This window comes from Pongo abelii, chromosome 12 (genome assembly GCF_028885655.2).
Source record: "Pongo abelii isolate AG06213 chromosome 12, NHGRI_mPonAbe1-v2.0_pri, whole genome shotgun sequence".
Lineage (NCBI taxonomy): Eukaryota > Metazoa > Chordata > Mammalia > Primates > Hominidae > Pongo > Pongo abelii.
Window position 1 is genome coordinate 36,753,720 of NC_071997.2, and position 13,546 is coordinate 36,767,265.

General features: G+C 39.4%; 1 protein-coding gene across 6 annotated transcripts in view; it reads right to left on the minus strand.

Annotated features, from left to right (window-relative positions):
* Window positions 1-1,032: 1,032 nt before the first annotated feature.
* Window positions 1,033-13,546, minus strand: part of ST6GAL2 (ST6 beta-galactoside alpha-2,6-sialyltransferase 2) — an 84,474-nt gene continuing 71,960 nt past the window's right edge. For 5 of the 6 annotated variants that reach the window (XM_054547852.2, XM_024242409.3, XM_054547851.2 and 2 more), the window contains exon 6: window positions 1,033-5,562. In XM_054547852.2, the coding sequence (XP_054403827.1) occupies window positions 5,291-5,562 (272 nt within the window). In that variant the 3' untranslated portion in view covers window positions 1,033-5,290. The remainder of the gene's footprint in view (window positions 5,563-13,546) is intronic. The other variant, XM_054547849.2, reaches the window with a different exon arrangement.

A 13,546-nucleotide genomic window follows, 5' to 3' on the forward strand; every position in this document is an offset into this window, starting at 1 on the left:
TCCCTGGAAGAAAAAAACCCGCCCACCTGTGGTTTCAGGCCCAGCCTGCGTCCATATTCATGGCTGAAGGCCTGCTGCTGTTCCTTCTGTTGCCACTCAGTCTTCTAATCAGATTTCAGCTTTGCCATTTGTTTTCCTAGGGATGGATTTTTATTTTGCCACTTGCTCATTTGTATGTGTAACTTCTACGAATTAAAACAAGAAACTTCTAGACAAATGAAAACATGTTTTATTTACAAGAAAAAAGTCTGTACATTGTGTATACATAAAAATATACAAAACCAAAATAGAAAATATCAAAGTGTTAAAATGTGTACAAACACTTTTAAAATGCGACTCCTGGAAAACTTCAAGCCTTAATTAGTTTGAAGAGTACACATTTTATTTTAAAAATTATCATACAAAAGAATTCTCAAAGCTGTTAAAAAAGTTCACTGGTTTCCACTGGAAGAATTGTCTAAGTATTTCATCTAGAGTAAAACAGGATTTGTTATAAATGTTAGATTTTAACACCATCAATGCAATTTCTTTGTTTCAAATCTACCTAGCAAGAAGACTATTTTCCATAGAACCAGTAAATGTTTCTTCTAATCCTTGAAAGCCATGAGCTATAGCTAAGCTTCCCTTCAAAGTTCAGTGTTAAATCAGGCTTCTGACTAGGATAAAATATTAAGGTAGTGTTCTACCTTCATAGTGCCTTTTAAATAATTCTGTCAGACCATTTTAACGTAGCCAAGACGTGCAGAGTATGAGTGTGTGGGAAGCGGTTGGTGGAGGACTGAATTTTTTTTTCTTTTAACAGAAGGACATATATAACATTTGCTTCCTTCTCTCAAAATATTAGTGGTTACATAATTAAAATAAAATTTATTGTAAAGGTTTCAGTCAAAAATATTGATGAAAAAGCAATATAAAACCAACCATGTGTGTAGATATGTATATACACAATTATATAACTATATCTACTACATGTACACTTTTTATACTAAGAACTAGATCAATGTCTTTAATTCTTTAAATGTCATTAGCTCAAATTTGAACAGAAACATATTAGATTACTTTTTTTTTAACCAAAAGGCTTCATTCATTTAATAAAACAAGAACTTACATTTTATTTCCTTGAACGGACAGAGAAATACCTTTCATTTATCAAGTGTGTAAATAATGCCCATGTGACAGAAACATGCATAATAATCTCATAAGAGAATATCCAGAGTATAAAAGACAAGTTGAAACTCAGGGACATTTTACCTAAGCAATTAATTTCCAGATGGAGTTGCCTTGATCAGTCATGAAACCACTGGGTAAGAGTTCTAAACTATCAGAAAGAGTTCTAAACTATCAGAATCAAAACAGACAATACAATAGAACATACTTGGAAGCTACCTGGCCAACAGGTTCGCTCATGTCTCTCTGATAATTCCCCTGGTCCCACCTCACTCCCTTTCTCTGTCTCTTACCACAGCTAAGCAGAAATTCAACCAAGTCACTGACCACACGTACTGTGTGTTGATCTATAAGAAAAACTGGAGAGAGAACTTGAATCACGGCATTTGTGTGTATGAAATTCTTCTATCACATACTGGCACTCATCTAAGACTGATCCCACTTAATGCACCCAAACGGGACCTACCTAATTAATTCAGGAGATGTGTTACTGCTCAGAAGAGTCAATCAGCAGCATAAGTATGATCTGTCCCAACAGAATGAACTGGCTCATACACATGTAAGAGAGTGACCCAGCTACTTTGATTTCCTAATTTTGAAAATGCTAATGATTATTTTAGCATTTCTTTTTTTGCAGATGCTATGGCTACAATGACTGAGGACTACTGGAGAGTCCAGGATTGATTAAGTGTCTGGCTGAGAGACCAAGAGGACCAGACACATGGGAAGTGCTGTTTCTCAAAGCTCTGCCTTCAGACAGACAAGGAAAGACCTGGTCATTCAAAGATGTATAAAAGCCCTCCCTTGCCCATTTTAATGCACAAGCCTGATGCTTACATGCAACTTTTAATTGACCATCCCTTGGTCCTGAGCACAAAGTTCTCTGTAAGAGCAGCTCTATAAGGACATGGTGGGAAAGGCCAGCTCCCTGGGATGAGCATTGGCATTCCATGAGAACACCAGGTCTGTTAAAGGTTACCTGCCTGCCTGGTGTGACTGGCTGGAGAAATAAGTTAGGGAGAATCTAGATGTGGTTGAATTGTCATTGCTGCTCAAAATTTGTTTCTTTGTGATAACAACAACAACAACAATAACAACAACGGGTGAAATTATCTTGAAATACAAAAGAATGTTTGTTGGTCCTGAGAGTGAAAAAAGGAATCCTTAACAGCTTCAGCTTGCACCAAGAGGATTTTTTTTTTTTTTTTTTTATCAGCTTCCCTTCATAAGAGAGGATGGAGGATTTTGGAAGAGACAGAACCTGGGAGAAATTCAGTGAGCTGCCACTTATTGTTAACTACTCCACAGAAGAACTGTGTGTTTATTGGAATTCAGTAAACGTGGCATGTAAGGATTTAGTCAATGTCTGGCAAAATACTGCCACTTAGGACCCATTTGGCTAATACCAGAAGTAGTCATCATGTTAACTATAACTGCCTAACATTTTCTTAGAAGCTAAATAACTTAAACTTTTATAGAAGAATGCCCAGTCAGCACTATATTAATATGTGTATTACATTTATTGACTGTTGAACAGACCCTGATTCCCAAGAGTCTTTAAGGCCATAATAAATGCAAAAATTGTAATTAAATTTCCTTTGTACTCTTCAGTCTTTCTTGTAACCTCAATGAAACTGCAAGTACTATTTTAAAAGCACAATGATTACAACAAAATTCTATTTAAAAATCTTTAAAGTGTGGGGTTCTGAGGCTTTTGAACTTGAATTTTTACACTGACCCCAATAAATTCTCCTCTAACCAAGTTCTCATGTCAGCCAAGGGGGATTGTGCTGGATAGTAAGGATGTCTACAAGTAAATCCACTCGCAAAACTATAAAAGGAGCTTCAATAGTCAGGGGCATTTAATGGCCTGGAAGATCTAGAAAGATCCAAGGAGGGTAGGGAGTAATATTCATCCACCAGAGCCACCTCACCCACATTCCAGAGTTGCTGAACTTATTACACACATATAAACATAAGGACAAGACCAAGTTCTTTCAAGAAATTAGAAAGGAACAGCCAGGCGCGGTGATTCATGCCTATAATCCCATCACTCTGGGAGGCCGAGGTGGGCAGATCACGAGGTCAGAAGATGGAGACCATCCTGGCTAACACGGTGAAACCCCGTCTCTATTGAAAATACAAAAAATTAGCTGGGCGTGGTGGCAGATGCCTGTAGTCCCAGCTACTCAGGAGGCTGAGGCAGGAGAATGGCGTGAACCTGGGAGTCGGAGCTGGCAGTGAACTGAGATCGCGCCACTGCACTCTAGCCTGGGCGACAGAGAGAGAGACTGTCTCAAAAAAAAAAAAAAAGAAAAATTAGAAAGGAACATGGCTTAACCATGTCTATTTAGACATAAGTTAATATATAGGACAAAGTTACCTATCCCTTCTCATTGACTTAATAACAAAACTCTCAAAATGGGCTTTTATTGGATATTATCGTGATTAAAACTTTCCAATTTCTCCTTCACTATTATAACAAGCTATAGGAGATGTCTTGTTATCCAGCTCCATATCTGCTGAATAGACTAACCAAACAGAAGCCTTCAGTCTCTGTAAGCCATTCTTGCTCAAGAAAGTAGTCCTGAGAACAGTCTAGAAGAAACCAATCCTGAAACAAAGAAAACTTTTCCACTAAACTCTCCTGACGTTCATACACTTTGCAAGGGAGAACACATTTAATTAAGCTGCTATTGTCATTGCAACAAGTCTTAACTGTACCATGGAGATATGTTTTGGTTATACACTGAAATAATAGCATGTTTAATTAAGGTATTACAAAATGTTTCTGTTTCACTATATTCATAGCAAAAATTTTTCAATGTATTAGTGACAGTTGAGATTAAAAAAAAAAAATCAACCCTGAATATAGCTAACATATTGGGATGAAAATTTCCCTCTAGCTGCCTTTCCCTCTGAAGCATCTACATATTTTCCTTGTTAATAAGCAATGCTTTCACATAAATTATTTAATTATATGGCTTCGTCATGCTGCTGACATAAAACATATCTGCGAAAGCAAGGACTGGATTCCTAAATGTCTGTAGGAAGATTTAGTGAAGATTCAGTGCTCATCACTGTGGAGTTCCCACTGGCTGATAAAAACCTACAAGAAACCTGTATAATAAAGACAGGCGTGCATCCCTAGAAGCACAGGGTGATGGCTCCAAAATCTTTCCTTCTAGTTTGGAAGGAGCAAGGTGTCTCCTGTCTTCCCCAGCACAGCTGTGCCAATTGTCAAGTGTGTCACTGACTATGCAAAAGCTGCAGGGTAGATCTGCAGGCAAGGAGGTACAAGGCAGAAAAGCCAGAACCGGGGAGTGTCCAGGGGCACCTGCAGCCCTGTGATTCTATGTTACTTGCCAGTGATGTGCCTCCTGGTGGATGTGATACTAATGCTCCTGGTTGAAATACTGCAGGGAAACAAAGGGCCTCCTCTGTGGTGCTATATGGAATTTGGCTTTTTCTTGGACCTTTCAAGATGGATGTTTTCTGGTTTTAGAACTCTGTCTTGATGCACAGAAAGCAAAGCATTCAGTGGGCAATGGGAGGCAGAGATGAAGAACCCAACGGTTGGAAACACAAGCCTTTGCCAGGATGTGCTGGGAATTTTTGCTGTTAAACACATCTGAGTGATAATTTCAATGTCTGTCATAAAACCCAGGATATTTAATGATGAATGCATGTATAACTGACACACTCGATGCTGTAAATGATGTCCCTCAATTTGAATGTTTCTAAACATAAACCACTTCATATGGTCAGGAACATCACCAAAACCTGTCATTGAAACCAACCCTGATGAGGGGTGCTCATAGCAGAAGAATAAGTTGTTATCATTTCTGGAGGTATCATACTCATGGTCATACACGTGTTTTCTTTCTAGCTATCCTTTGTTTTGCATCTTTCTTGAGCCTTATTTTTTTAAAAATCCATTTCTATGTTCAAAGCAGTAATACATACTCAATGGCTTAGAAAGAGAAGAATCCTCACGACCACCACTAAATTACAGTTTAAAGACTCAAAACTACATTGTCTAAAATCTATCTTCAAGTATTCTTTTGTGATTTTGAGTACAACAGTAGTACCTTATTGCACATTGATTCCCAAGAAACCATTTTTAAGAGTGTGGAATGACTGGACTTGGTGCAGGGCAGTGCACCGCCTGGAAGCCAGGCAGAACCACCTTGCCCTTGCGATGCAAATCCCCCTGCGTGCCCGTGTTCAGGCGCTGCACCAGGAGCTTCTCATAGAGTAGTGGGTGGTACGCCCCGAGGGTGCAGGCTGCGTCGTAGTACAGCTCGTGGTAGTGGCACAGCTCCGTCTGCCGTACAGATGGGATGTATTCATACACGTGCACCTCTCTGCACATGGACATCATGATGAGGATTCCTGACATGAAAACCAAAAATTAGAACCTAATGAACAACTCCACGTGAGAGGGATGAGTTTTTTGGGGGAGGGGTGGTGGTGATGGGATATGACTGTGGCAAGAGACACTTGCTTTGCACTCACTTTTTTGTTGTTGTTGCATTTGCAATGTTATAACTTCCATTAAGTGGTGTGTATGCAGTTCGTGGAGTATGGGGGCATATTAAAATGTAATACTATATATATATCTATTCACTCATTCAATTTATCACTGTGGGCCTGGTAAGGAGAGATGAAAAGAAGTCAGTGAAGTTAAGGGAACCACACTCTAGTGAAGGACAGATTTGCAACCCCCAAATTAGAGTTTCCTGTATCACATTCTATACACATGTCCCGTCTGGTTTGCAATGATGGGACAGTTATGTTCCAAAGAAACAAATGCCATAAAAACTAAATTATAAAATAGTTGCTTGCTTATAAATTGACTATAATACAGTTGTTTGAAAAGTTGTAACATAAAACTGTACAATGGATCAGCCCTTATAAAATACTATAGTTGTCTGAATGGAAAGAAATGGAGTTAAAGGGACAGAGCTTAAGATTCATATTAACAAAATTATTTTTCTCACTGCACTATCAGTGTTAAAGTTTTAATTTTTTAATGTTTTAAATAATCAGCTATAACAGCTAATCATCACTGAGTACATTTCACTCTTTTCTTCATTTTTTTTTGAGATGGAGTCTCACTGTGTCGCTCAAGCTGGAGTGCAGTGGTGCGATCTCCTCTCACTGCAAGCTCCGCCTCCCGGATTCACGCCATTCTTCTGCCTCAGCCTCCCAAGTAGCTGGGACTACAGGTGTCCACCACACGCCTGGCTAATATTTTGTATTTTTAGTAGAGACAGGGTTTCGCCGTGTTAGCCAGGATGGTCTCAATCTCCTGACCTCGTGATCCCCCCACCTCGGCCTCTCACAGTGCTGGGATTACAGGCATGAGCCACCGTGCCTGGCCTGAGTACATTTTATTCTTTATCTAGACTAATGGCTTTCTTTCTTTTCTCAACACCACCATGCCACTATTAACTTGAAAGTTAAAAAAAGGCTTATCACTTTTCTGAAAGGGATATCCCTTGTTAGAAAAAACATAAAGCAGCACAGTTATTCTTGTTATAGCCAATATTTATCTGAAGATGACAGTAATATTCCCTATTTAACCAACCATGTGTGCAACACAAAAATCCCATACCAGAGGAGTCCTGTATAAGGGACACTGGGAGAGAAGAGAGAAGGGGCCTAATTTTGCCGAGGGGATCCAGAAAGGCTGCCCAAAGGTGGAGAAGTGTGAAGCTCAAGGGGCTACCTGGTGGACAAGGGGTAGAAGGAAACAGGAGAAGGGATACTGCTCCAGAGTCAGCAAGGATAGCTTGTGTAGAAGATGTCAGAGTCATGATACGGTATCATAGTTGAGAGTAAAACACACTCCTAACAAAGACAAGGGGATTATGCACTTCACATTCTATGCAGTCAAGTTGCTCTCAAGAGCGATGGTCAGAACCTCAAGTTACTGGGTCAATTCCTCTTGTTTTTCTCCCAGGTCCTTCTACAGTTTCCTTCCTTCTTCCACGGCTGCCTGGCTGCTGCCCCTCCCTTAGATCAGCCTAAAGCACTGTGATTCAGGCATTCGGGTGGCACCAATTGAAGAAAAGGAAGCAGTACCCCATAGATGCTCGAAGTGTCTGCACCCGTGGAGAAACACGAGTGCAGGTGGTCAAAAGTCTGCCTCCTGATTAGTAATGACTGCTCTCAAACATTTTTTCTCCCCTGTATAAAATCATATACAAGGAATTCACATGGTGAATGACATCTGCCCATGGAGAATTAAATTCTTTTATTTCAAGTCACTTGCTGACATGGTGAAATCCTGTCTCTACTAAAAATACAAAAAACTAGCTGGGCACGGTGGCATGTGCCTGTAATCTTAGCTACTTGAGAGACTGAGGCAGGAGAATCACTTGAGCTTGGGAGGCGGAGGATGCAGTGAGCCAAGATTGCACCACTGGACTCCAACCTGGGCGACACAGCGAGACTCTGTCTCAAAACAAAACAAAACAACCCACAAACAAACCTAAACAAACAAGAAATGCTCTGGTGTGAATGTTCTCTGGTGGCTGAAGTTTTCCCAGAGCCTGTGCCTGTGGAGCTGAGGATGGCTTCATGTTTTCTAACCAGGGGCTACAGACCAAGTTGCTGTGCACTGCCCAGCACTGGGGGCTCCCCCTCTCCTGGGCATGACATCTGCTCAGCCAGCTCTGCACAAGAAACCACATTAAAGGGGGTGGACTTCATCATGGGCATCATTAATCAATATGTTTATTACAACACTTTCCTTGTACATGGCAGGGGGGTGGCTTCAAGGGTGTCTTTTGCACAAAGTCACTGTATAACCTAGCAGTGGAACTGTACCCAGAAACCACAGTTCTTTGGTACTTGGGCATTTCTATGAGCTAATAACACAATGGCATCCATAAGGACTGGAGTCAATTGTGTTGGAGTTGTGACTTTTGCAACTCTGGTTCTTAAACTGGATGGTTTTCAAAAGCCAATCTTATACTTAGGGGAGTATGTTAGCCATGCAGTTGGTCCTCCCCATAAAGCAGTAGTCCTCAAAGTTCAGCATGGAAAAGAATGACACAGGCAGCTTGATCAAATGCAGGTTCCTGGGACTTGTCTTCATTTCCAGAAATTCAGGTTCTATTGGTTTGTGCTGGGGTCCAGGAATCTGAACTTTTAACAAGCATTCCCTTTAGGTGAAAGGCCAGTTAGAGAAAAGTTCCAACCTATCACAGACCAATGCTTTTGTAAAATACCATAATGAGGAACTACGAGAACAATGATCAACTATTTGGATGCCATGGCTATGTGAAATTGCTATAAGGTGTCTAAATCCTTCCATTTTCTACACTAATCTAGTTGTAGACCAGTAACACACGTTCCTGGACCAGTGCTGGTCTATTCTCCATGCTTTAAGGACCAGGTTGTTTTAACACACATATTTTTTGAAAACTGCTGAGGAATCCCTAAGTTGTCTCATAGGTAGCAAGACATTCTGCATGTTGACAGCTAATCTAGATTTGAACTGCTACCAAATCCAAGTAACTCTGGGGAGCTTCCCTATACATCCTTGCTATCCTCTTGGACTCGAAGAGCTATCAGATGCTTGAATCTGATTGTTTTTCCAGAGAAAAATTTTACCCTTGCTGCTAGTTAACCATTATATCTTAAATCATGTTATCTGCTAAATATACAATATAGATTTTGTCATAGACTATGCAAATAGTTATGCTTTCAATATATGTAAATAGGTACACTTTTAGTATTTTCTTATATAAGTACTCTATATTTAAAAAGAACTTCTTCAGCTTCAGAAATAGAGGGATTTGTCAGTTAGCTCATGGCAGTCCAAATTGAAAGCCAATAGATGCTATGAGAGTGGGTGTTTGTCCTGAGTTTTCTGCACAGTTCTTCCTGATCTTTGCCTATCGGATAGAGATTTAGCAACAATGACTTCTCCATCTTGTTTTGTAGTCTCACAAACTTGTGGCTTCCTGAAACTATGAACCATGGCCTGGAGCATCCTAAAATTAAAGTAACAGTAGAATCTACCCTGAGTGTTTAGGTGGCAGCCAGCTGCAGCCACTGATATGGAATTGGTATGGAGGCATCTTCAAAAAAAAGGAAAAAATTAATTTAAAACTCGCTGTGGAGTAGGACGTGCAGTGGCTCACGCCTGTAATCCCAGTACTTTGGGAGGTCAAGGCAGGTGGATCACTCAAACCCAGGAGTTTGAGACCAGCCTGGACAACATGGTGAAACCATGTCTCTACAAAAATACACAAAATATCAGCCAGGCATGGTGGCTTGTGCCTGTGGTCCCAGCTACTCAAGATGCTGAGGTGGCAGGATCACCTTAGCCCACAGGTTGAGGCTGCAGTGAGCCATGATTGTGCCACTGCACTCCAGCCTGAGTGACAGAGTGGCATCCTGTCAAAAAAATAAATAAATGGAAATTAGTAATAATAAAACTGTGTAATGTGAAAGGTAGACAAGGAGATTTATGGTGCCAAAGACGTAGAATATTCTTTAACATTTTAACTTTTTTTTTCAGGCAGCATCATCAATTCATTTAGCATATGCATACTTTGCCTTTTAATTTTCTTTAAGGCTGTTGTTATACATAAATTTGAGTTTAGATTCAGACTCTGTCATATAATAAATAGTGAAAATTATTAGTATTAAATTTGATTCCATCTACATATCAATTTTCCTAAGAGTTAATAATAGTACTTAGCAATACACAAACACCTGAAGAATAAATTTCTTCATACTTTGCAAAAAAGAACTAGGTAGATGTCAATGTTTGGACATATACAATAATATGTGGGCATGTGGGGAGTAGATACTACAGGCAGGCAGGACGGGGACAGGATTAGGGAAGAATAGAGTCTTTAAGTGCTGTTTGAGGCCTCCTCAATTAAATTCAACATCTATCAAGCTGACCACAGTACTAATCATTGGCAATTTAGAGCACCTTTCTTTAAAAACGTAACGAAATTAAATAAAACTAAAGATTTCACCTTTAAATTTAAAGACAGGTAGAAGGCCCATGATCATTCTTAGGATGGCTTGAAGAAAGTATCCTAAACGTCATACTGAGAAAAATGTTTAGGAACTACCACCAGATCTCTCTGCAATGCCCCAATGCTGGGCCTTGTCATTCACAAATGACTACCAATAGCACACAGCTCTCAAATGAACTCTGAGTCACCACCATTAAGGTACTGTGTCAGTTCCCAACATACCCCTAGGTTCAATGATTCAGTAGGAAGACCCAGAATCTAGCATAGGGTTTTACTCACGATGATGATTTACACAAAATGATACAAAGCAAAATCAGCACAAGGAAGAAGTGCACAAGGTAAAAAGTACAGGGGGAACCAGGTGCGAGCTTCAAGAATCCTCTCCCAGGGAGTGGCACAGGGACTGAATTCCCCCAGCAATAAGTTGTGATCACTGCTACGAACTGAATGTGTCTCTATCCCCACTCACAGGTTGAGATCCTTCCCAATCCTTAATGTGATCGTATTAGGAAGTGACACCTTGGGAAGTGATTAGGTCATGTGAGTGGAGCCCTCATGAATGGGATCAGCGCCTTTGTAAGAAGAGATGTTGTGGAGGTGATTTCTCTCTGCAACAACACCATCTGTGGAACCAGCAAGAAGGCTCTGTCTCTAAATCAGGAAGAGGGTCCACACCAGGAGCCAAATTGACCAGCGCCTGCTCTCTAACTTCTCACCTCCAGAACCATGAGAAATTTCTGCTGTTTAAGACATCCAGTCTATGGTATTTGTTATAGCAGCCAGAAATAATGGAGACAACACCACAAATGAAATGTTGCCAACCAGGGAAGCTTTTGAGAGACTCAGTACTCAGTGTTTCTATTTGAAACTGGTCATGTCAGCAGTCTCTGCCTGGCATATACTAAAATTCCAGACTCTCGGAAGGAAAACAAGTATCCAGCATAAACCACATTTCTTGCATAAACAGTACACACATAGTGAACCACGCTTATCAATTAGAGGGGTGGGAACCTTCCCAAAAAATCCAAGTTCCCAGACATCAGCCAAGGGCCAGTCTTATAAGCAGGCCTTCCTGAGGATAAGCAGTCAAGCTGGCAGTGTTGTCTTTTCTGCCAGATACCATATATGCATAAATTCAAAGTATCACATTACTTCATAATCATTTCCCCATGCCAGACTGATGTGGGGAATTCACATCTGGTTATGCTAAAAATGTTATTGATCCTTTTTTTATTTCCTCTCTTATGTGTGCTCAGGACTACATAAAATGCAAGAAGAATACAAATCATCTAATAATATGCAATTCAGCAAAGGACAGCTTTTAAAAAGCATTTAAGAAACTTTTATGTTAAGTAATTTTGTTTAAGAACTACGAAAAATTAACAACTTTAATCACTAATAGAAGTTTTACTGCTTTCAACATGAGGCTGGACTTTTTGATAGGCAGATCAAGATTTAGACACTTTTTAATGTATTTTTCCAAGCCAATCAAATGGGTATGGGGCCAGCTGTTTTGAATCTTTAAACAGTATGAATGTTAAGTTTCTTATATGGCCAGTTTTTTTTTTTTTTTGAGATGGAGTCTCGATCTGTCATCCAGGCTGGAGTGCAGTGGCGTGATCTCGGCTCACTGCAAGCTCTGATATGGCCAGATTTTACAAATGAGTCTATATGAAGGATTCATTTGAAGAAAATAAGTATTAGTATTTTCTAGGCAATTATGACTCAAGAGGCATTCATTTGCTGAACTGTAGGCTTTTAAACGTCATATAATGCAAGATAATTATCAAACCAATTAAAAAGCATTTCTACTGGTCTTGATAAAATGTCATGTTATATGATTCAGCATAGTAAGCAGAATGGGCACTTATTTATTTGCTCCAAAACCTGAATAAAAGGCAAACTTTAACACATGCTCAGATTATCACAAATTCTAGATGACTGAGGTTTCCTTTATACATCTTTAATTGGCATATACAGATATATTTGATGTGTTATCAGAGTCTAGTATAATCATTTAGCATTTAGCTTAATTGTGGTTGTGCCAGAACTATCTTGTTTTTCACTTGGCAGAATATTTAAAATAACATCCCAAATCATTGAGAAAAATAAAATTTTCTCCTTGATGAAAACAGCCTTTCATTAAACAGCAAAAATGAGCTCTGGATATAAAACAGAACATAATACAAGTAACAAGAAAACTACCAGTTTAAATCAATTCTAATAAACACTTGAACATAACTCACACATGAAGTAAATTAGCAGTTTCTAAGAGTCACCAAAGAACACTGCAGAACACTTTTCTGAATGAGGGGTGAGGGTGAAAGGCTAAGTGTATTAAATATGCCAGGCTAACAGAACTCTAGCAGCTGTTTTGTGGTTTTTCCTTAAATTCAATCATAAAATGGAAAATAATGACAGCTACACTTGAGATTCTTAAAGAGATAAAAGAGACTTTTTAAGTGGTGGTTCTAGAAAATATTTGTAACTAAAAGATGGTTTGGAAATTTGAACCTGATGTAATTTAAGAAGACTCTACCACCCTAAACAAAATAGTATAATGCAAGAATAATACTGGAAGGTCAATTTTTAGCTCATTTACACTGCATTATTTGTTGTTATCACACACTCAGGATTCATTATTTACAGGAAAATACAAAAAGTTGTTCCTAACCAACAAAACTGTGACACATTTGACACGATCCTAAATATAGATGTTAAGTAGCTTATTATTTTGTGTTAATGTTCTGAGTTTGGGTGACACATTAAAAAATGAGATTCCAAAAGCCAATATAAAATGGAAAAGAAAGAAGTTATGACATGTTTCTAAGCCTATTATTCTTGTGCATCTATAAATTAGCCTGAAATTACAGTGTTTGCACCTGTAAACTTCAGAACTATTAGTTATAATATTATGAGTAGTGGTTGCATTCCAAAAAAAAAAAAAAAGGCAGGGTGGGGGTGTTGCTGGCTTCTGCAATAAAAAGAATTGGCAATTGTACCTTAAAAAGGAGTTCCACGTCTGTGTGTATGTTGGGCAGAGGCCCTGGCTACAAGGCCTGTCTGCCTGTCAACACTCAGGCTGGGAGCCGGGGTGGGTGAGGCTGGTGCCTGCTGGTGTGCCTGGATGCCCTACTGCATGCAGGTGGCAAACCCATCCAGCTATGCATAAAGATCCCAGGTGAGATCACTCACCTATAAAAATATGTCATTACGTGGGCAAAATAAAAGCTACAGGACTCCAAGTAAATTATTCCTTATCCTCAGTCAGGCACAGTCAAAATGACTTCATTGCACTGAATAACAAGATAAAATCTCTAGTATCTGACTAGGGATGAAAGAGAGAAATGCTCTTCATATGTGAACAA